The following is a 23,743-nucleotide window of genomic DNA, read 5'->3' as shown; positions in this document are numbered from 1 at the left end:
CTAGGCTCTCTGACAGCAGTCACTAATCACTCTGCTGAAGAAGGAGGGGAAAAAGAAATCGTCTTGAGTCATATGCACATATAGGCACACAGGTGTATAGCGAAGTCCATCCAGTTATAAAAAGTGCTCTTTAACATGATATTTCAAATGATGTCTTCGGGAGCTGCAAATTGTATATGTACAGATGCTTGAAAGAGAGAAGCTAAGGGGCCGGCACATCCCCTTTACACAGAGTTCCTGTACATAAGACTGCCCTCCCTCACATGTCCCCTGCCCTGGATGCAGCATGGGAATTAAGACATTTGTCCTGCTGTAATGGATAGGAGGATGGCACATTAGCATCTTTGAAATGCACACATTCAGAGATGCCCCTTTATTGCCGCAGAGAGGGTCTGGGCAATATGCATGGGTCTTCAAATTAGACTCCCTAACATGCGTGGATTTGATTCCTAATGACAGCTTTGTATGATGAGCTTGATAAGCCCAAGAGACCAAAACCATATTCAGGCATACCAAATCCCTCATGCAGTGAAGGAGAGCAAGGATGCGCAGGCTAGCTCTGCTTCCTCCCTGTCCCTGTCCCTTCCATGAGCTAGAGGGATCAGTTCAGCAGCAAGGAGCCTTTCCTACTCAAGTAGCTCCCCTGAACAATTAAGATGCTCCAGGGTTCTAACACGCTGGGAAGCTGCACAGGTAGAGCAGGGTCCCTGCTTTAGAAGTTATACCTCCAACTCATAAACCTAAGAAGGCCAGAATGGCCCATCCAGTCCACCATCTTGTTCTCACTGTGGCCAACCAGATTCCTGTGGGAAACAAGCAAGCTTCTGGTTGTCCCTGTGGATTCACTTAGAAGGCACCAAGGGCTAAGTCTATTCAGTGCATGCAACAGTTGCCTTGGTAAGTGCCACCCCAGCTGTCACTGACACGTGCCTAATGAAACATAGCAAACAAAGCAAACTAGCTACCCAGAAGCCATTAACATGAATTGTATTGAATCTGGATGTAATCCCAGTTCCTTCCTTCCTTCCTTCCTTCCTTCCTTCCTTCCTTCCTTCCTTATGGCATTTGTATGCTGTTCTTCTGAAGCTCAATGCAGTTTTCTCAGAACTGAAACAGTATTTTCAAGCAATATAAAATACATAATACACAAGAACTTATTGTTATTAGGCACAGATGAGCTCCTGGCTTGTGTATCTCCTCCTTTGCCTTCCCTTTAGAGAACACATGCCTTCAAGTAGCCCTTTGAAACGTGTGGGAGGGGCTGGAAACTCTCTTTATACTGACATATGTATAACAAAACCATCTGCAATGCAGACCAATAGTAGCAACACAGACTCCCCTACCATCTCCCAAATCCTACAAAGTGGTTTTCTGTGAATCTCAGCAATACCCATATATTATAGTTGGTTTATCTTTGTATGAACTTGTCTAGTACCACTTCCTTCAAAATAAGATTAAAGTATCGTATTCATCATCAGCCATTAGCAGCAAAGCAATTATAACTAAATATAAACAGCCCAAATTATACTTGGATCTTCTCCATGGACTGAATGAAACAGTGTTACTTTCAGTTCCAAAAACATATCTCATTCATGTGTGTCTTCTTTTAGCTCCATAACGGTTTTGGTGATACCTGGGTCAGTCTTCAGTGGCAACTCTAAAGATGAGCCAGCTTTTATGGCAGCAGAATGCCCATATTGTTTCTCAACCCTTTCCAACTCCAGGAGTTGAGAGCAATTGCATTGCAAGGATATGCCTAAGATGTCATAAGTATACATGTAAAAATGTATGACAGTGACATGGACCCTTCAGAGAGCAGAAATGGCTGTAACTCTCTGTACAAACTCAATAGCAAGTCCACTGGCCTATCTGTGCTAGCTTCTATGCAATGTGTAAAATGATACAGAACTTTAAAAATAATGTTTACAAGGAAAATGAATAATGGCACAAATAACAACTATTTAAATGCTACAAAATTGCCTTTGGGGAAAATTCACATTAAGTCAGTAAAAAATGAATTTGGCAAACAGCAAACTGAAGAACGTTTTGTATTTTCCAATGGAGTCACAGATAAAAATGGCTTCTTGTGGACCTCCCTTTTCAAGACTTTGCCAAATCTATATCTTTACTTTTGAAGGGTCACAATTCTACATACAGCAAACGTTTTCACATGAGAGTAAGATCAATAATGTTTTGGAGCTCTTTTATGATTCCAGGAAAGGCTCTACCCAGCTATGGTAGCAGGTGCTGGGAGATATAGGGCAGCACTGAGCTGTTGAAGAACAGATCTTTGTGTGTGATATGGCCTGCCCAGCACCCCGTCTGATAACCTGAGGCCCTCAGGTGTGGTGAAGGATGCAGTCCCCTCACCGGTGCTGAAGTAAGATTCCGCTGCCAGTCCTGTACATGGAATGGGAGAGCTGTCATCTTGCGCTCTGCTTCAGGCAGCAAAATGTCTTGGGCCAGCAGTAGCTGTCGCAGACAAACACCTCCATGTAGACAATTCAGGTCAGGGTGTTTCTGTCTGTAAAAGCTCCTCACCCTCTGTTGTCTTCTTCAGCAGCAGTGCCTGCGGTGGGGTGGAGCCACAGAACCACCCTCCCAACATTGGTGTAGATGTTGCTTATCTGGAGCTGGTAGCAACAGGGCAGTTGCAAGGTTGGGGTCATGTGGGTGCACCACTGTGGCCACCAGTTCACCCACACAGCCCCACACTGGTCACTGCCCTGCCACACCCCAGCCACGTCTACGTAAGCAGCAGCAAAGCCAATGTCAGGAGGGAGGCTCTGTCCTAACACACATGCCACTGTTGGGACTTCTCCTCTGCAAAAATTCAGAATGTAAGTTCTTCTGAGACAGACGTCCCCCCTTTTTTCCTGGGGGAGGGGCTCACCGTTCATGAAACCTTGCAGAGTGCCATTTACATTACTGTAATAGTACTGACAGCGTCACAGATTCAGGGGCCAAGAGAAAGAAAAGTGGGAAGAATCAGAGCAGGCATGTGATGATAGGTCTCTCACTGGTTATTTTGGATCACAGATTAATATGCTGTCACTGCGAATGAAAATAGTGAAATCACCCCAAAATTGCTTTCTGTTTAAACCTCCAGACCAGGAATTTTCAGCCTTTTCAGACCCAGAGCCCCCAAGGGCCTTTGGGGGCTCATTTCTTAACCTTTTACCATGTATTTTGCATGGCAGAAGAGCTCCCATGGTCTCAAACCACCAGTTGAAGGCCAGTACTCTGAGACTAGTCATGCTGGCCACATGACCCAGAAGCTGTCTGCAGACAAACGCCAGCTCCCACGGCCAATAAAGCGAGATGAGCGCCGCAACCCCAGAGTCGGCCATGATTGGACCTAATGGTCAGGGGTCCCTTTTACTCTGAGACAATACTAACAGGTCTCGTGTCTCCACTGACAACAGCTCCATCCCATCGTTCAAATTATTTGCCGATCCGGCGTTTTCACCGAGTTCATAATTTTCATTTCACCTCTTTGGTAGCAACATCACTTACTATCCATAGCATGGAGATATTCCATATGAAGAGCGCTGGCTCCTGCCGTGGCAGCTGATGGAAGGATGTCGGCATATGGGCTGCGCTGCCCTGCCAGGAGAGCCATCTGATGGTAATATTCAGCGGGACTAACTCCAGCATGCGGAGCTAAAAACAGGACATAAAAAGCTTCATTAAATGACATGTGGCAAACAGGATGCAGAGTTTCATTTTCTTCTTTCTCTTGCCTATAATGATAGCAATTTGTGTGGTTTTTTCCCCCCTTTTAATATCATGCAAGCTGTGATAAGGTATTTGTTTTCAAAACACCCTGCAAAGTGGTAATGTGAAGAATTCACCAATATGTTTGCTGGCACATAGTCAGGTTGGGATCCAAAGCAGGTTAGTGGCTGTATATATTTATATTTCTCCCACCATTTTTTCCTGGCAGGGACTCAAAGTGGCTTAGTGATAAAATAAGAATAGCTAAAAACATTGAAAAATCATTAAAAAGCAATTAAACATTAAAAGAATTAAAACTTACAAAAAACATACACTCACAACAAAAACAGCATGGCACTAGCCCACTCATTAAAAGCAGTCAGTTCCCAAAAGCCCGTTGGCAGAAGGACAACAAGGAGGGAGCCAGTCTAGCCTCCCTAGGGTAGGAGAGAGTTCCAGGTCCTTTTGGCATTTAGGTCCTTTTGAAATCTATTTGAAAAGTTAGCTGTGTCTAATTCGTTTCCCACTGATTTCAGAAGGACCTAAGTGGATCTAGCTCTGGATCAAACACAGTAATTTTATTGCTATATGCATTTGTAAAATGAATTTCAATGGAGTGAATAGCAGAAGAGGGAACGAATGTCCTTCAGCTTGTTACTGAAAAGTTGGAATAGCAAGTTTCACCCTGGCTGGGCAGCAGCAAGCGGTACCACTGGCATCTGCAGCCTTGCCGCTCACCCAAGCTAGGTCAGAAGGTCAGGCAAATCCCAAACAGACTCAATACTAGCCTGGATCTGGTGTAGTGATCATGCCCAATGTCCTCACCTGACGGCTGAGGGGCCAACTTGGGATCCAGTGAAACCCAGGCTGGCTCAGTCCTTCCCTCTCCTGCTCCATTTGGAGACTTCCCATAGGCCACTATTGGTGGGAGTCCCACTAGCAGAACTTACACACACCTGTACCTTTGGTGCTGGCACCAATCGGGAGGCAGAGACTGGTGGAGCTGTCCCAAGACCCAACCGCCACATGCACAATGGATCGGGGTTTCAGCTTCCTGCCTTAGGCACAAACTAAGGTGGTCCACTAAGGATGTCAAAAAGGATGCCACTTACAAGAAAGAAGGTGTCTGGAAAGAATGGAGCTGAGCGAAAAGCAGTTTCTGAGCAGGAGGCTAAAGAGGCAAACCTCAGGGCAATTTTAAAGGTGGCTTGTCTCTTTAGGAATCAGAACTGGTTCAACAAAAAGAGCAAGTGACGTTCCGAGCGTGTGCACAGTTCTTCCTCATACACAGCCCTTCTCTGGACCCCAGCCTATGTCACTGTGAGATTATGCCTTAACATTATGAAAGTAAATCTATTCAAAATCCAGTTTTCAGAACTTTATACTTCTTAGAAATGAAAAGCAAACTAAGAATGTTTAATGTATTTTTGAATTACTAGTTGGATTTTCAGCATAAAACCCTTCTTATACCACTTCACCATCCACAAAATGTTGGAGAAAAACAGTGGGGCCAAAATCCTTCCAGGAAATCATTGATTTTAAAGTTTTACAGTATTAGACAACAGCAGTATCTTTCCAGACACACTTAAAATACTTCCTGAGCTTTCTGACATAAGTGTCTGGGTTAACTAACAATAACATTAGCTGAAAACTTTAAAAGGCAAGTCTGGCGAACCTGCAAGGGCATGAAATGAGCACATAAAGATAAATTACACTACTGGCATTCTTTTCCCTGAAAGATGCTTTACTTCTGAAACGAAGAAATGCCTTCACTTTCCTCTCTTGCTCAAAGAACAGAGCCAAACAGGAGCACATGGGTAAGAAGTTAGCTTTACTGAGCAGGGTGATTCACAGAATTACTGTAGTAAGAGCTAGCTGAATTCTGCAGCGAGGTGCTTTTCAAACATTGCTTCCCAGAGTTCCACAGCAAGCAGCTCAGAGAAGCCCTCTTGAAAAGACAGATTGCCCATGACTACCAATCTTCCCTGCAATCCATAGCCTCCGGGATGGGGCAACTGTGTTCTTCTGATCATAGGGGAAACCTAAACTGATTGCCCTAAAGACAATGATCAGGAGATGGTGAAAAGGGAAACCAGCATGCAACTTGCTAAACTTCATTATTTGGAAAGTTAAGTTTTGTAGTACTGGAGTTATTTCTCTTCATTCTCACCTGGGACATAGAAAAGGTCTTTTTTAATATGGTTGCCCAGCATGTACACATTTGATTCCCAGCATCTCCAAGCAGGCCAGTGAAGGACCCTTGCTGAAGCTCTGGAGAGCAGCTGCCAGTCAACGTACACAAAGTGTGGGGAACTTTTGGCCCTGCAGGTGTTGATGAACTGCAACTCCCATCAGCCTAGCAAGTATGGCCAATGGCCAGGGATGATGGGAATTGTAGACCAGCAACACCTGGAGTGTCAAAGGTTCCCCACACCTGGTGTAGACAAACTGAGCTATGTTCCTAATGGCAATTCTTACAAAAATTATTAGAAATTACATACTTGCTATATAAATATGAAGCTGTAGATCAAGGGAGATCTAGAGACCAACAATATATAACTGATATCCAAAAAGGATTTTTCAACAAATACCAAGGTATTGACATACGCACACGCCCTATAAGTTTTGAGGAATTAACTAAATGTTTTAGACGAAAAGCTAAACTTTCTTTTTCACTATTACAAATGCCCTGCATATGTAATATAAATTCTGATTGACAACAGGTCATTAAAATTTATTCTCATAAGAACAAGCACCCATAAGTAATGGATTATCTGTAAAGGTATATGTTCTTATATGTGAGGATTAATTAGTTACAGTATTATCCATTTGGGCAGCGAGAACAGCTCATTTTTCAAATTCAGCTAAAGGCAGACTGTCGGTTTTGTAAATCTGCCATTTTCATATGTGGTGGGAAGCACTTTTCCCTTAATTAAAATAGTATTCTAATTGTCTTCCATACACACTAGCTAGCTAATTTGACCCATTATAGCTCAATTTAGCAGCAATTACCATTTTAAATACTCAAATTACAGTATTATTACTGTACAGTTAACAGAGCCCAGCATACATATTTTCCCCCCGTTACTCAGATGAAATACCTACCTTGGTTTTCTTTTCTCTCCATAGGAATTTTAGATGTTTCTACGTTAGCATTATTTTATAACATTAACTTTGGGTGGGTTCACACAATCATTATTTTTCTATTTTCCTCAACATCAATAAACTTTTTCAGAATGTTTATTCTAGATTTCTTGGTCTTGCAAATGGCTCAAGACGTGGCCAAATCATGAACTATCCAAGGTGGCCCTTTCTGAACATACTAGCACACAGCTTGCATATATGTCACAGAGCAAGCTGGTCTGTAAATCCCACAGTTCAAAGTTGGAGTTAACTTTTTATTAGTGAAACACAATCTTTACAGCCTTGGCTGAGTTTCGGGCCTAATGAGCAGAGTTGCTCATGCCCCCTAGGCCCTACACTATGAAATCCGTTACTGTGACTAAAAGCAGTCTAGGTCTCCTCCTCTTCAGGACTTCTTGCAAGCAATTGGAGATGCTGCCTGCATGCAGACTATCTTTGCTCCTCCTGCTTCATATCTCTTCTGGAAGTCAGGGCAGGGAGAGGAGCTTGTCGTAGCAGCGGTGGGGGGCACCCGTGACTCTTCGCTAGCCTGACTCACATCTGCCTCTTGACCTCCCCCCTCCTATTTGCCTGCTTCAGCTTCTGCCTCTGATTCCGAACTTCTCTCTGCCACAGACTCTCCCAACTCTCTGAGCCCTGTTATCCCTTCAGCTTCTGACACCTCCACTTCCCTGTTTTCTCCCTCTGACCACTCATTGTTGTCCCACCACTATTGCCCAGGCTTTGAGCCTTCTTTGCTTGGTGATTCCCCAGCTGGTTCCTCCCACCATTCCTTGTGTCTAACCAGTCCATGACAATATATATGGACCTGCAACTGGAAGGAGGGTTGCACCACACAGCAGGAGGCAAAAAGGCAAAACCAGCTGGGGAGCAGCAGATGCATATACTTTTTATATGAAATTATTAAGTTTCTGGAGTTTTGTTACATTTATGTAATTTTCGTAGCTGCCCCTGATGATGAGCACATATTTTAGAACATGTAAATTAGCAAAACAGGTTTGCAAAAAAATCTTTCTTGCATTCACTTGTGTTGCTTTTCCCATCAATCTGCATATATGTGAAACCATTCTCAAGGCTGGATTTCTGTATTCTTATCTAAGCGTGGGTTCGGCGAAAAGTACAACTTATAATTATAAAATCCAAACCTTGAAAGCAAGGCTAATTGATTCAGATAAATAAAACGATGCTGATAACATGGCCCCTCTCTAGTTTAAAGCTGGCTTAATATTAAGATGCTTCAACTAAAAGCAATGGGGAAAACTAGTTACAACTAACTTGTTCCACTGGTTTCAATGGAAACTAGCAATGACTAACTTTAGATGGATTAAGATAATTTATGCTTTTTAAATATAAAGAAATTCTTGGTTTATAACTCTGAATCCAAGGGGATCTGTCTTCATAATGTTTTGCCTACCAAAAATTTGGCAAGAATTACATTTTTTCCCAAATTAAATTTAATACAAACAATCACAGTCCCATGGAATGAAGACAAAACGTTTGTCTCCTTTTAAAAAGTTCTGGGAAGAGACTATGGCTAAATGCCACGAACTGATTCCAACACATTGTATTGCTATCTTGCTTATTTTACACTGGGGTAAGCAAGAAGAAAGGCAGTCCATGGCGGCAGGAGTTAGAAGCAATAAATATATTTCCTTATTTAAAATTTCAAACAAGATGGTACCTTTAGTTGATGTTTCAATGAAATGTACAAATGACCAGCTATAGGCTGATGAAGTATTGAAACATTTATGACATAATAAATGTTTGACAAACCTGCTGCAGCTGATTGGAAGGAGCTGAAGAGATCCTTTGACAAGATTAATGCAACTGCTGCCAAAATGAGAGCAAACAGGAAGCCGGTCTGAAACTCACCATCTGTGGGGCTGAGGCCCCGAGCCGCTGAGATCATAGACAGAGAAGGGCTGCTGTGCAGTGATCGGATATAGTCCATGTAAGGGTTAATGTAGGGGTGAGGGGGGCTAAAGGGAGATTCTGATGCTGAAGCAGGGTTCCTGTGGGGGGATATTCTGATGAACGGCAATTCCGAATATGTTGGGCTACCGGATAGAGCAGAAGGCCTAGAACAGAAAGAGAACAAAATATACAGTATGTTCGGTGTGTTGTTGTTTTTTTAAAAAAATATATAGCATACCCTCACTTAAAGTTAACTGTTATCCACAACGAAGATCAACACACACAAGGTTGAATCCAGACTAAGCTGGTTGAAATCAATGGGACCTGAGTTCGGTTGTGACTAATTTGTCCCGAAGATTGTCTATGGGACCCAAGTTCAACTAGTTGACTTAAGGCATATTTCCCATTGCACAGATAGAAAAGCTGTAGGAAATATGTTTTTCCTTCTCCTTTGAAAGTGCTAGCAAGTGTGTCACCAACACTTTTAAATGAAAAAGCTGTTTGTCACCCTGCATCCTGCAACCTCAAATATCATGCATCCTGCAAGGAATATGACAAGTATATTATGTAGTCTATATGATTAATGACTGTTACAAATACAGTGGTACCTTGGTTTAAGAACAGCTCTGTTTACGAACTATTCGGTATACGAACTCTGCAAAACCGGAAGTAGTGTTCCAGTTAGCGAACTTTACCTCAGTCTACAAATGGAAGCTTAATGGTGGAAGGGCACCGGCGGCAGGAGGCCTCATTAGGGAAAGCGTGCCTCCGTTTAAGAACGGCTTTGGTTTAAGAACGGACTTCCGGAACAGATTAAGTTTGTAAACTGAGGTACACAACACTTATGCCCAGTCGCATCCAACAGGAACATAAGAAGCTAGCTCGTACGGAAACAGATCATTGATCCATCTAGCTCAGCACTGTATACACTGAATGACAGCAGCTCTCTGGGTTTCAAACAGAAGTCCCTTCCAGCTCTACCTGGAGGCGCTGAGGACTGAACCGCCACCCTTTTGCATGCAACCCATACGCTCTACCAGCGTGTTACAGACAGCAACATTAATGGTGGCTGTTGCAATCAGGGCAGGATCACCTCAGTAATTACAGATCACAGATTTGATTATTCTGCGTAGTAATGCAGTTTACATATGTTTAACTCATAGAGAAAAACAAAATTAAAGTATTCACTAGCAATGTGAGAGGAGCCCCAGTAGCCTGTAGAAGAGAAATGCCTTCCTGAGGGAACCTTCTGAGCTACCAGTCCCAACATGTAGAGCAGGTATCCCCAAACTCAGCCCTCCAGCTGTTTTTTGGGACTACAATTCCCATCATCCCTGACCACTGGTCCTGTTAGCTAGGGATGATGGGAGTTGTAGTCCCAAAACAGCTGAATGGTCAAGTATGAGCGTGCCTGATGTAGAGCCTTTGGATGGAGTCTCTCCCCCACCTCACCCTGTGCTTCTTTTCTAGTGGAACATTCTGGAATGGAGTACCATTCACCTCTGTTCAGGCTGCCACCGCTGCCTGCTAGCCAGAGGAGGTGCCTCCTTTACCCCATGTCAGGGCTTACTTAAAATAAAAATAAAAAAGCTGGGGAGGGAAGGAAGGAGTGGTAGGGTTATCCTTGCACACTCAGGTTTCTGCTGCTCATGCTGGTGGCGGGTGCCTCCTTCAGCAGGGGGAGTGGGTGAGTTTCTCAGCCCTGCTCCAAGGGGCCCATACCAATCATAGCAGTGTTGCACAACCCCTTTTCTTTTTGTGCCTCAAAAGGACTCTGAGGCACACAGTCTATGGGTCAGATGCTCACTAGGCTAGGTGCCAACCTTTAGCTTCCTGGTCTGAGCCCTGAAGTCACTGGCAGATATGTGCACTGGGCAGCTATGTAACATTTGCTCATCAGGGCAGTAATGGAACAGGACTGCATCGCAAGGGAAAAGATGGCAGCCATCTCCATTCCATCAAATGCCACCTAAGAGGAGGCATTCCATCAGGATGCAGCAGAGGGAGAGAAGGGGAGCACAATAATTCAATCAGATCAGTGGAGACATCAGCTCCATTTGGCATCTCCTCTCTCAGAACTGAATTCACTCCAGCTAGTCATTAGAAGAAATACTATGCAACTTTAAGAAACGGCGACCGAAACTGCTTTTTACATTCCCTTCTAATTCTTTTTCCCTTTGTGTTGCATATTACATAACTGCATATTTTAAGTCTGTTGATTGGAACATTTTGTTTTTATTGATGGAATATAATCCGCTTTTCCGTTGAAGGGCAGAGCAAAAACTGTTTAAATTATTATGACAGTAATACAATTATTACCTCTTTCCTTGGCTTGCTAGCCCATCCTTATTGCAACTGTCCCGCTTCAATTAGGAACAAATTATATCCAGCTGATCCTGAGTTTGCTAACTATTACAAGACAGCTTTTGAGGATGCTTTTTTGATTGGGCAATTTCACAACCAGCCGACAATAGATCAAAGATGCGCCATATGTTTGTTTTTCTTCAACAGGGCAAAGCAAACCATTGTGGAGCCAGACTGACAATCCAGTAATTTAATTAACCACACAATGATTGCCAGGTGAAATGGGACATTTTTAACAGCAAACATGGAACTGTGAGAAAGCAAGAAAGAAGCCCTAAACCCAGGTGCTGCCCAAACGTAATGAGGAAGATTTGGAGAAGGAAACCACCTGCCTGGCGATGGCCCCTGACATGATACTTCAGTGACGGGATACTCTGGGATGCCAGCAAATGGAAAGCTGTACAGAGAAGCCATTTTATTAGGCTGCCTGTCTCAGCCAACTTGCTTGCTCTTTGGCAAAGGCTTGTCATTAAGCTTGTCACGAACGTGCAGCACCCCAACTGGCTGACCTCAGCTAAACGGTTTTTGGCCCAGTTTTCCCCAATTAATTTAGGACAGACACAGTAGAGTCACAGGCAGCAGCCAAGAGAACCACCAAGGGCAGCAAGTTCTTTTGATGTTGCTGACTTTAAGTATTATTTCTAAGGAAAAGAAAATAAGTACAAGTTTGAAAAGAAACTGAAGAGTCCCAAAGTGGGTTTCTCACCACTCAACAAGCAAACTGACTGCATTAAGGATGAGTTTTCTTCAACTCCCATTCGGAAAAAAGCATTATATTCATTTTTACAGCTTCCACAAAACTAGGTTTGTACCAAAGTAAAACAAAATAAAATACGAGTTCTATCTGAAGGTATAGTAGCTAGAAGAGGCAAAAATGAAATCCATTAGTTCATAACCCAACCTGGTAGAGTCATTCACCTGGTCATCTATAGTGAGTTAGACTTTCCTCCAGGCAGCTGGACAGAGCAGCTTTTGTAAACTTGCTAAAATGATCAGGCAGGAAATTTGTATGACCCACTGACATATGGTCTTGCTTTCTTCAGAGCAGAAAGCACCAGACTCAATGTTATGTTTGTGAAATGTAACGGTTATAAACTAAAAGGTTGAAACAAAAAGGTTAAGAAAAAATACCGTATTTTACTTGAATCTAATGCTCAACTTTTTTGGCCAAATTAAGGTGTGCATTAGATTTGATGGCACATTTACATTCGCCAGCAAACACTATTTTTGGTTTCAGGGTTCTGAAAATTTAGGTGCGCATTAGATTCGATGGTGCATTAGACTCAGGTAAATGGCAATTATAACCTGCACCTTGAATTTGTTCATTAAATAAATAAATAAACAAACAAATTTCTATACCGCCCTTCATCTGAGGATCACAGGGCAATTTACAATATAAAGACACAACAATACATAACATAGTAACAAACAAAAACGAAAAACTTCCAATTTCTGAAGTATCCCCTCACATGACCCCATCCCATAATGTGTGGAACTGGAATAGTGAGGAGGAATGTTGGCAAGCATCGCTCCTCTCAGGTCTTGCTGTCCCCCCTCTGTGGTTAAAAGCTAGCTCTTCCTCTTATTGGGGAGCAAAGCTCTATAATTTCCTATCAAAAACTCCTTTCAACAGAGGAAGAGAATCTATTTTAACACCATAGCTCTCTGACAGCCTCAACCTACCCTGCAGATCAGTCTAGGCGATTGGGACCACCGTTTGTAAATAAAGATGCTTCATTAAAAGGATTTCGCTAAAGAAATAATTCAAGTAATTGAGCCAAGTCAAGACAGGAAGTCAACCACGATACAAGCAAGCACTAACTAAAACTGTAGGTTACTGAAATGCTTTATACATGGAGCTGCTTCTGAAGACGGTGCAGAATTCAGCAGCCAGATTGCTTCACTGGGGCAAGAAGGTTTGAGCAGATAACGCCAAACCTGGCCTGGCTGCTGATTAGTTTCTGGGCCCAATTCCAAGTACTGGTTTTGACCTATAAAGCCTTAAATGGTTCAGGACTGCAAGACCTCAAGGACTGCCTCTTTCCATATGAGCCGACCTGGACCCTGCACTCTCCATTTGAGGCTCTTCTTTGTGTCCCCCCTCCAAGAGAGGTCGGGAGGGTGGCAACATGAGAATGGGCCTATTCTGTGAGGGAATGATCTCCCCAAGGAGACTTGCCTGGCTCCTTCATTCCGTCTCTTTAGGTGCAAAGCGAAAACATTCCTCTTCTCCCAGGCCTTTGGCTAATTAAACAATATATGGCCTTTAGAACTGGTGCAGGTGGTGGTTATTGTTATGTTTGTTATTATGCTATGTCTTTTTCCTGTTTTTATACAGTAAACTGCCCTGTGATCCTTGGAAGAAGGGCAGTACAGTGGTACCTCAGGTTACATACACTTCAGGTTACATACGCTTCAGGTTACATACACTTCAGGTTACATACGCTTCAGGTTACAGACTCCACTAACCCAGAAATACTACCTCGGGTTAAGAACTTTGCTTCAGGATAAGAACATAAATTGTGCAGTAGCGGTGTGGCGGCAGCGGGAGGCCCCATTAGCTAAAGTGGTGCTTCAGGTTAAGAACAGTTTCAGGTTAAGTATGGACCTCCGGAACGAATTAAGTACTTAATCCGAGGTACCACTGTATATAAATTTAATAAAAACTTTTGTGTCAGAGACCTATTCCCATATACCTGCCCCTCTATCGCTGGATGCTGCCATATCAAGCCACCTTCTTGTGAAGACTTCCGCACATGAGATTTATCCTGACATTGTGTCTATGCAACATGCAAGAACTTCTTAAGGGGCCAGCTGTCACTTGAGCATTATGTAAACAGCAACTAGGAAGAATTATACTGAAAAACTCTTTGGATAGATTTGTATAGGAGCAGCCACTGAAATGGGCCAATCACACCGGAAGAGGTACGTGTGAAGCAGATGTAATTCTATCAGTTTATGATGTCCTGGCAAAAGGGTTAAAGAAGCCAAACTGTAAGGCAGCAACTATGAGAGGGGCATCATCCAACCAAAACACAAACATATGAATTGACCTGACTCAACTCTTGTAATAAAATCAGTGTGACTTGAAAGCACTGAAATTTTGGCGAATCAATTCAAGATAAAAGTCTTTATATGAATGATCAAACCTCGTTTTGACCCCCCCCCCCCCATTACTCTCACACTTTATACCTCTTTTGATTTCCAACCTACGATGTGAAGGCATAGGACACATTACTGATACTGAAACTTAATAGGCCTAACGCTATATGATGTCTGGATAGGAGATGATATATGTAAATGCACACATATGTAAATGATTCTGAGTAATTCGTATCTATTAATTCTTTCCAATCACTCAGCCGCAAATTATATGGTGTCAAAGGCTCAAATGTCTTCTGCAGTGAGCTCAAAAGAACTGACATAATTCACACTTGCCCCCTCCAGTGGGCTAAACTTTGCACTATTTATCCAATTCACCATGACTCAATCACAACAATATCAGGGTTGAAAAGCTTCTTTGTTAACCAGTTCAAGAAAGGCACCTTATATGACAGAATATATGTTGAAATTAGTGCATATGTGCGATGCGTTTTTCTGAAATATGTGTGTTCGTTGTTTTCTCCTGCTGACACCTCTTGCTGGATTTAAGCAGCCTGTCAAGACTACATTAGTGTGCAGATATCCATATAACACCACCCCACCACCCCCAAAAAGGGAGGGTCAAAGAAATGTCTCTAACCTTCTCTCACTCCTAACTAAGCTAACGTAATATGCATTTGTTTAAGATGCCCTCTTGTTTCATTGATGCACTGACAGAAATAAAAAAATTCCACCAGTTTTGGAAGACGCCCTGGCCGCTATCTGAGCAACTGATGAGCTGCATGTGGTCATTAAGAGTCCTCCGCTCTGAAATCACACCCTGGATGGCGATAGGGTCTGCCTGGATGCTGATTGATTAGAAGAAAGCAGAACTATGTAGCCATGCAAACACACACACACACAAACACACACAGCTACACTAAGCCACATATTTAAATGCTAAAGAACCTTTCACCGTTGACTTCACAACCATTAGAAGCTTCCAAATTAACAGCATTTCTCATATCCAGGTCTCTGCATTTTATCTTCTTTATTCTTTCAAATCCTGAAATTGCTTGGATAAGAGTTGAGGCTTTTTTTTTTTAATACATACATTTCTAAGAGCAGCCTGAACTTTTAGGGGAAATTGAAGAGGCTTTCTGTCAACTACAGCTAAATCCTGCCTTTCTATATCAAAACCCCTTGCTAGAAAATTACTGTGCAGATGATAAGGCTGAAAGATATAATAAAAAGTGACTCTACTCAATTTACACTGCAATATTGGTATGACTGAATATTTTTCATTCAGGTGACTGATAAAATCACTAAACTGTATTGGAGATAAATAAAGGAGGCTTCTGTCAAGAATAAACACCATTAATCATAAAGTCTCACCCTCAAGAGTGGCTGTGCTCTGCCTCTGCACAAATACACCCTTGCAAGTGGCATGAAACTACTTCCTCTTCTCCCCCTTGTTTGCTTAGGGAATCTGCACGCTTGTTCTTTCTGGTGTATATATCCCACTTCCCCACCTGCCGGTGTCTGGGGTACTAATCTGCAGACATACATGTTTGGTTTTTTTGCAATGGCCTCATCTAAGCATCGTGTGTGTGTTATTGTTATCTGCAACTGACTTAATTGTGCTTCATGCTCATGATCAAAAGAAAACACCTCTTTCTAAGATGTATGACAGAGACCTGAATAACTATAGCATCCCAAATGCAAATTTTTCATTCTAACTGGCAAAACGGCGCATCAGTTTGCAAATGTATTTGCTTCTATTCTCTTCTATTCTATATCGCTTAATGCCAAGGTGGCTTCTAAGCAGTTTATATCCAAGGCTGAACAAGAGTTATTCAAAGCTTTCCAATTTTCCCCAATGTTCTCCATTTAAATTGTCTATGACCTTATATGTGAGTTGTCATCAGGTTTCACTTCCACAATGTTTGGTGCCCCTAACTCCCCCCCCCCCCAAAAAAAATGAACAAATGCACCCATGACATTATATCAGAATTTTAAGATGCAAAGCACAGTCCTCTCAATTACTTTGTTCTAGGAATCAACAATCAGGGGACTTCAGTTTAAATGAACTGCTACAGAAGCCTTTTTAACCTATTTATCTCCATGTCTAAAATATATTTACAACAATATTCACATTATGTCAACTTTGCTTCACTGTGTCCATGAACCCTCACACCTAATTGCCCAGGTGACCCAGAAATTCAAGCCTGTTGATGTTGTGAATCTTCTAGAAGTATAAAAGCCAACACACAAGATTTATCATTCTAGAATGACCAAAAATGAAGACAGTGATGGAGTTCTGAAAGGGTGGGACTAAACTGCTCTGTGATCCTCAGATGAAGGTCACTGTTTCAGAAAGCAAATTTAACATCCATTTCAGTCGTGTCCTTAAATGCACCATGTAAGTGGGTGAAGTTGCTATTCACTCCCTTTTCTTTAACTTCAATGAACTTTCTCAGTGTATCGTTGCAATTCTTCCTAACATTAATTTATCTCAATCCACATCTATGCAGAACACATTCTTGCTGATGAACGGCGTCGTGGCACTTTGCTCCTGGAGGAGGCAGAAATATGGAGTAGCCTTCCGCTGTAACTGCTGTTTTCAAGTGGCTGGGCGGGGGGGGGGGCGTAAGAGTTGGTGGAGCTACTAGCCTGGTGAATCCCTTCACAATAATGGGTTTGCAGAGACCCTGTCTTAAGTTAACTGATCTAAAGTCTCTCTAGGTTGGAGGGAAATAAGTAAAATCAGTCTACAACCCATTCCTAAAGCAAATGGTGGTTCAAGAAATTCACATGCTATTAAAATGGAGTAAAGTAGAGCCCTGTGCACTAATGAGGTTTAAAAATGTACTTAGGTCTTCATGTGCAAGACACTTAACAAGCTGTTCGCTTCCTTGGCACAGACCAATAGAGAGCTGGAGTTGAGGCATAATCATGCAGGCAGCAACCAAATCGACTGGAAGAATTAGGAGACTTGCGGCCCCCGAGGAATGCAATTCATGCGGAAAAGCAGTTGCCAGAGTGAGGCTAGGGAACCGCGTGGGAAGAAAACAAAATAAACAGTCCAACAAAGAAAACAAAGCCTCTGCAATAAGGGCTTTTCCAGTGCTTGAGTACACTGAAACTTCAGAGGGTGCCTATGACAAAACCCCCATCAAACGCAAACCTCTCTGTGAGCAAAGACACCAGCAAAATGATGTCCTAGGTCAAAAAAGAGCCACAAAAATTCCTCAAGGTATTTTTGTTTAAAGCTTGTGTGTGTGTGTGTGTGTGTGTGTGTGTGTGTGTGTGTTTGGGTGCACAAGAGCCAGATGGAGCACAGATAACCCAACAGTGAGCCATTGTTATACTATAAGCAAGCTGAAGTCAAGTCTTGATAATTACTTCTGGTTTTTCTTTTTTCTGTCCTTCATATATCATGTAAAAATGACACCAGCAGACGAGGGAAGGATCTAGCTGGTCCTGACCACGTATCACAAAGGCAAAAAAGTGTATGCATGCATGTGCTATACAAACTTTAGACTCAATCCTAATTCTCTCTAGCAAAATTCTGATGACACTTAATTTCAGATTTTGCCCCTATTGGTGTTTGTGTAGGATGCTTTACATAAGACGGTATGGACAGATTGAGCTAAAAGAAAATAATAAAACACTGAAGCCAGCTTAATAACAGTTCCTCAGGTGATACTTTTGACTGGCAGGAAATGTTAACCAACAATTGTCAAAGCAAAGACTTTTGGCGTCAGCCCACAAACAGCAGTATATCAGCTCCCCAACAAGTAGATCTGCTTTGATCCATTTGTATTTTGTGTTTCTTTAAAAGATTTGGATATTATCTCCACTGCATTGCCCCCTTAAGTGCATTACTAAATCCTCTCCTCCCTCTGTATCATTGATAATTAAGAAGCAGCAGTAGCTATCCTTTGTAAATGCCAGAGTGGTTATTATTTCAACAGGTTTCAACCTCTCTGGCTTGCCCTATGTACTCTTGGCAGCTATGAAGGACTTCTTTATCCTGGCTAGCTGCCTACAAAGGCTCTCAGATTACCCTCCATGTTCTCAATGTCTGCTTTGTGATTCTAACATATTTTCAATCATTAAAAGGAAAAAAAATCCATTCCATTTCAAACACCTAAAATAAGTCATGTTCGCAATATTAAGCAACAACCCTCTGGGACTTCTGTTTTAATTACGATTTTACATGCTGTAACGTGAGCTTGTGAATTAAAGGAAAATAAATGAGAGAGGGTGACTGTAAATTTTTAAGGCAAATTCACTTCTCAAAACAGTAAATGTATCACTGACCGTATGTTTGCTGCTAAGATTCTGAAAGTGTGAATAATGCTGTGGTTTAAAAATATCATTTACAGGTTCGTAATTGTCCTTAATAATGGCTGGTAATGTTAATTATCCTGCATGCTTTTCATTTCTGCCCTGGAAATTCAAAACTAACATGCACTATACCATGCTACAGATTAGCAACTGTGTTGACTATCCCTATTAAACGTTGTTATGCAGACACAAAATGTATGTCAAATGTGTTTTAAAGTCACTGGTGACTCTACCCATCACCTTTCTGTTTAAGCATTGGGATCAGGGCCGGGTTTCTGTATAGGCTAAGTAGGCTGCAGCCTAGGGCCTCTAAATCTAGAGGGCCTCCCCAGTGAGTAGTCTCCCCTCTCCCCAAATTGCAAACCCAAGACCGTGCGAGGGCAGGGCAACTCGGGCCCAGCAACTATGAGACTCAGGCCCAGCCAGTGGGACCCAATTTGAAACGCTGGGGCCCAACTTGAAGATTTTTTGTGGGGCCCTAGTTCACAGCCAGATTCTGCAAAATCTTAAGAGCTATAAATAAAACTCATCTAGATTGCCTTGGTGTGGGGGGCCCCCTAGGAGCGGCCCGCAGGATCCAATTTGGCCCAATTGCTCCAATTGCCTTTTGAAAGTGACTTAGACAAACAAATTTTGACGAAGCTTCGGATGATTTTTGCTACGAGGAAGGCTAGAAAAAAACATTTGTAATCTTACTTTATTTGATGGTTGTAGCTTACTTCTTAATATGTATTTTAAATCTGACTGTTTAATGAGAACATAAAGTAGATTCTAAAAGTGCCACACTGTCAGGTAATCATGATCATATTGTTTACACCTCTCAGGCAATATAATTTGTAAACTCAAGGTTTTTTAAAAAGTACATTACAATTTCATTTTCCTAAAAAGTAATGCTTATTCCACAAAAGGTTTACAAAGTTCAGTTACTGCAAAAGTTTTTCAGTGTTAATTTTAACATTCATGCATTTTTTAAAATCACCATGGTATTTAACAATAACATCTTATGTCCTTTAGAGGAGAAAATGGTGAGTTGCAAAAATTTTTAATACCCGTCATCACCCTTGGCTTCACTCAGTTTTGTTTATAACACTCTTCCATTTTCTTCTAGTCGTGAGGGTGGGGGGTTGGGGGGGCTCACAAGTGGAGCAGTCTAGGGCCGCTCTTCATCGAAATCCAGCCCTGATTAGGATGTCCTGCTATGCATCGTACAGTCAGTCCACGTTAGTGTCATGAGCCTACTCATTTGATCACCCTGTGCTAAAGGCCAATTGACTCTAGAAAAATGGGTGTGAGGGCTAAAATCCAGCTCTAAGGGAAGAGGGTGACCAGTAAGGAGCAGCTTCAAAGCATCACCAGCTTTGCTAGGAGACGCTTGTGAGGAGCTGCCCCTGAAACAATTGGGGAGAAAGCCAAGGCCAATGGCCCACAGGGAGCCCCATGAGAAGAAATGTTTGCCTCTCCTCCCAGTTCCCCCAGAGCCATGGTTTGCTGGAGGGCTGATATGAAGAGCGACCCCTACCAAAGCTCAGACAGTGGTGGGGAGAGACCATGCCACTGGGCTAACAGACCCTGCTAGGAAGGTGGGGTTTGGCCTCCAGCTCCAGTTTTCCCAGCAGGGAGGTCTTCTCCAGCTCCAGTTAATCTAGTTGGGGAAGAATTTGTGGGTTTTCAATGCTGGCCTCTCCTCTGAGGTGAGCATTACCAAGTTCCTGATGCTCATTTCCATGCCTGACTCCAGTGAAGTATCCTGGCGCCTCTAGTTTGAATTTGGGAGAGTTTTGTCTTTTCTTAGTGAGAGGGTGACGTGCACTAATCAGAATGGATGAGCATTGTGTTGAAGGATGGTTGAGGAAGACATTACTTTCGTTTCACAGACAATATATGTACATTAGTGTCACTTTCACAAAGGTATGATTTATCTTTATCCTCACACAGACCATTGCTGTGCAACATGGACATTTTGATATTAGTCTTGAACAATTAAAAAAACAACAACAACCTTAAGTTTGTAAATTTTAGTTCTCTTTAAAAACAATAAAAGCCAAGACTGTAAATTTTAGTCATCTTTGAAGCAAGACTTAACAAGAATGGAAGTACAGTATTATACTTTTTTTAAAAGGTCTGTCACTCTTCCCACTGCCTCACAGGCCAGTGCAACAGGTTTGACAGCAGCCTCTATAGAGCTGCCTTCCTTCCAGTTCACTGAATTTGAATACCTCAGTCAATATCTGCTCACTGCCTAATAATGCTGACTACAGCACAAAGAAAAGCACAGGAACTTTGTTCAAGAAACTCCAGAAGCAAAAAATATCCCACTTGTTCATTCTTTGCCACAGATAGGTCAATGATGTCCTGAATTTTATATACAACATAAATATTGAAGCACACTCAGTTCAACATTACGGTATTTTATCCAACAATCATCCCTCCACATTTCAAACTTTATATAATCACGAGGACTACACTGAAAGGGCAATTAGGCTCCATACCCCACCTATGGGAGCTATACATTATGGGGGTCATCTCTGTGGTAGCACCAATTGTTTAACTCCCTTTGATGTCTGCCTGGTGCCAATGGTGGTTTCTCTCTAGTGCCAGTTTAAGACCTGGTTGTTTCTCGGAGATTTAAGAATTGTTATTTTTGTAGTTTATCAGCATAGTCCACCATTTTGTTTTTTAAGATTATGGTAATCATTGCTTTATCTGCTCTGTTTTATTGGTGGTACTTTTCTCTGCCCTGAGAACAATTTGATATACATTCTTCAGTACTTTCTACATGGCCCTCAAATCTTTTGAAGAAGGGCGGTTAAGAAATATTTTAAATAAAATACTTCAGTATGTATGCATTTCATTTTTGGGGAGGGGTATTAATAGCTGCCTATTATATTATATTTAGGATTTTTTGTGTAACTGTGAAAGGCAGTGGGCTATTTAAGGTTGAAGAGGATTTTATGGCTTTATTTTGATTTGTTACGTCTTTGACATTTTGATTTGTGAACTGCTCTGGGCTTTTCCAAATGAAGCACTCTATAAAAATTAAGCTCCTTTTTTTGGGGGGGGGGAATGAAGAAGTGGTTCAACTGCAAATTTCAAATTCTAAAAGGGGCCTAACGCTCCACCCACACAGACCTTTTTTCTCTAAGCCTGTGCCTGGATTTCATCCGGCATGCTGTGCAGCTGAAGTCAGATGTATCTCAGAGAGTTGATGCAGACAACTCAGGCAGGCAAACAGCGGAGGACCTGCAGTGGGACCTGCAGTTACTTGCAAGTTTTTCACAGACCCCTTCATTGAGTCTCAGGAACACAAACTAATTTTTGACCAGTTTTGCAGATATATTTCCAAATGAAGATTGATGAATTCCAGATAGAAGGATCCACATACAGTGCCAAAAAGGTCACAAAATCTATACAAAACTCCCATTGAGTTTTATAAATGATGCAATATCACTCCATACCTAAAGCAGGAGACCACAGCTCTGGTCTAGACTCCAGGCTTCCTCTTTCCCGGCTTGTAAGAGGCCAGTTACTGGAAAAACTCTTTCCAGCTGACTTTCCAGTCCTAGAGTAAGATGCATAGTGATGTACATCTGATCCAGCAAAACATCTTCTAAGCTACACTCAACACATAATGCCTAACACTTTCTAAGAACCATTTTCTTTCTCTTACCGAGGGTTCCATGCTAGTCTGTTCTCTGTTTAGTACAACTGTACTTCTTCTGGAGGCATCGGTATCAGAAACAGGATTTCATTCCATGTATTACACCAATGGCCCCATGTAGCCATAGTATGTCCAAGGTAAGAAGGGCCTGTTTGCCTCTTTTGCCTTCACAGAATCATAGAGTTGTAGAGTTGGGAGGGACCCCCAGGGTCATCTAGTCCAACCCCCTGCAATGGAGGATTCACAGCTAAAGCATCCCTAACAGATGGCCATCCAATCTCTGCTTAGAAACCTCCAAGGAAGGAGAATCCATCACTTCCCAAGGCAGTCTTCTCCACTGCCTAACAGCTCTTACTGTCAGAAAGTTCTTCCTGATGTTTACTCGGAATCTGACTCAATATATCTTAGAAACAAAATCTACAGTCCACTTAGACCCTACGAATTATCTGCTCCCTCTGGAGGGACAGCGGGGGAGGGGGTTTGGGAATTTCCTCTTACACCATTCTGCTGGCAGACGCCTTTCCATCACAGGCATTCACTTTTTGATACCGCACTTTCTAAGTTAATCCCTGCATGGACAATGCAGAACAGCACAACTGCACTGAGAGCCCTGCGAAGCAAATGTTATGCAAAATAAAAGTGATCGTTATTTTAAGTATGTAGAAATACATCTTGCAATGGATATAGTTTAACAGTGTGTTGTACTGTATGCTAATAAAGTATACCAAAGGGACATAGATCCTATCCTAGACCTCTGGAATTTAACAGTGGAAGAACTTTTCTGTACATGCAGGTCTCGCTATCCGAACACAAGGCGTTCTCAGGAAATCGTTTGTTAGACAAGCATTTGCCTAATGAGTCAACAATTTCCACTGATTCCTATGGGGAAAGTTTTGATGTTTTTCCAAGCACAGAATGTTGACCCCCCCCCCCCCAGTGATGGAAACCCTTCAAAACCCTGCAAAAGAAGCAGGGGTCATGCTAATCTTCTCTGTATTGTTCCAGTTTTAGTATATGGACTGCCAGGGCGAGCACAAAAACAAGGAAGGAAAAATGCTCTTTTATTTGTCGGATCTTCCCCTCTTTCCTCCCACCATGTTTTCTGTACTACACACAGCACTGGCTGTTTGAATATCTGAATCTTTGGTGCATATAAGCAAGGTTTGGGCACAAATTCCTTGTATTTGGATAAGTGAATTTTCATAAACGAGCATTTGGGTAGCAGGACTTGTGTGTACTATGAATTCTATTATACAGCCCCAATTTCTTTTGCCAAAGAAACAAAAATGTATATAATAGACAATCATGGTGGAATTGCAAATATTTATAAATAACAAACTGAAACCAGCCCACAAATAGGGTTTGTTTATTAGACAGATGGGATAGCAGTCCCAATTCACTGCTTGCTAACATTGTGCTCCATGTCCCATTGTTCTATATTCTGCTCAATACAGTGTTCATTCTAAAGATGCATTATATGATCAAGGTAGTGCGAATCACATGGCTGGTTTA

General features: G+C 42.1%; 1 protein-coding gene and 1 long non-coding RNA gene across 3 annotated transcripts in view; one reads left to right on the top strand and one right to left on the bottom strand.

The window, feature by feature from the left end:
* GLI3 (GLI family zinc finger 3) overlaps positions 1-23,743 on the bottom strand; it is a 245,694-nt gene that overhangs the window by 71,843 nt on the left and 150,108 nt on the right. For both annotated transcript variants that reach the window (XM_083577565.1, XM_083577564.1), the window contains exons 6-7: positions 8,734-8,939; positions 3,517-3,663 (exon numbers count right to left, since the gene is read on the bottom strand). In XM_083577565.1, coding sequence (XP_083433691.1) covers positions 3,517-3,663; positions 8,734-8,939 — 353 coding nt within the window. The remainder of the gene's footprint in view (positions 1-3,516; positions 3,664-8,733; positions 8,940-23,743) is intronic.
* On the top strand, positions 8,692-12,039 carry LOC310745638. The gene is made up of 2 exons (XR_014540260.1): positions 8,692-8,812; positions 11,287-12,039. It is a non-coding gene; the product is annotated as an uncharacterized lncRNA (long non-coding RNA).

The sequence above is a fragment of the Podarcis filfolensis genome (genome assembly GCF_964270895.1).
Source record: "Podarcis filfolensis genome assembly, chromosome: 12".
Taxonomy (NCBI): domain Eukaryota; kingdom Metazoa; phylum Chordata; class Lepidosauria; order Squamata; family Lacertidae; genus Podarcis; species Podarcis filfolensis.
This window is presented reverse-complemented; position numbering and strand designations above follow the sequence as displayed.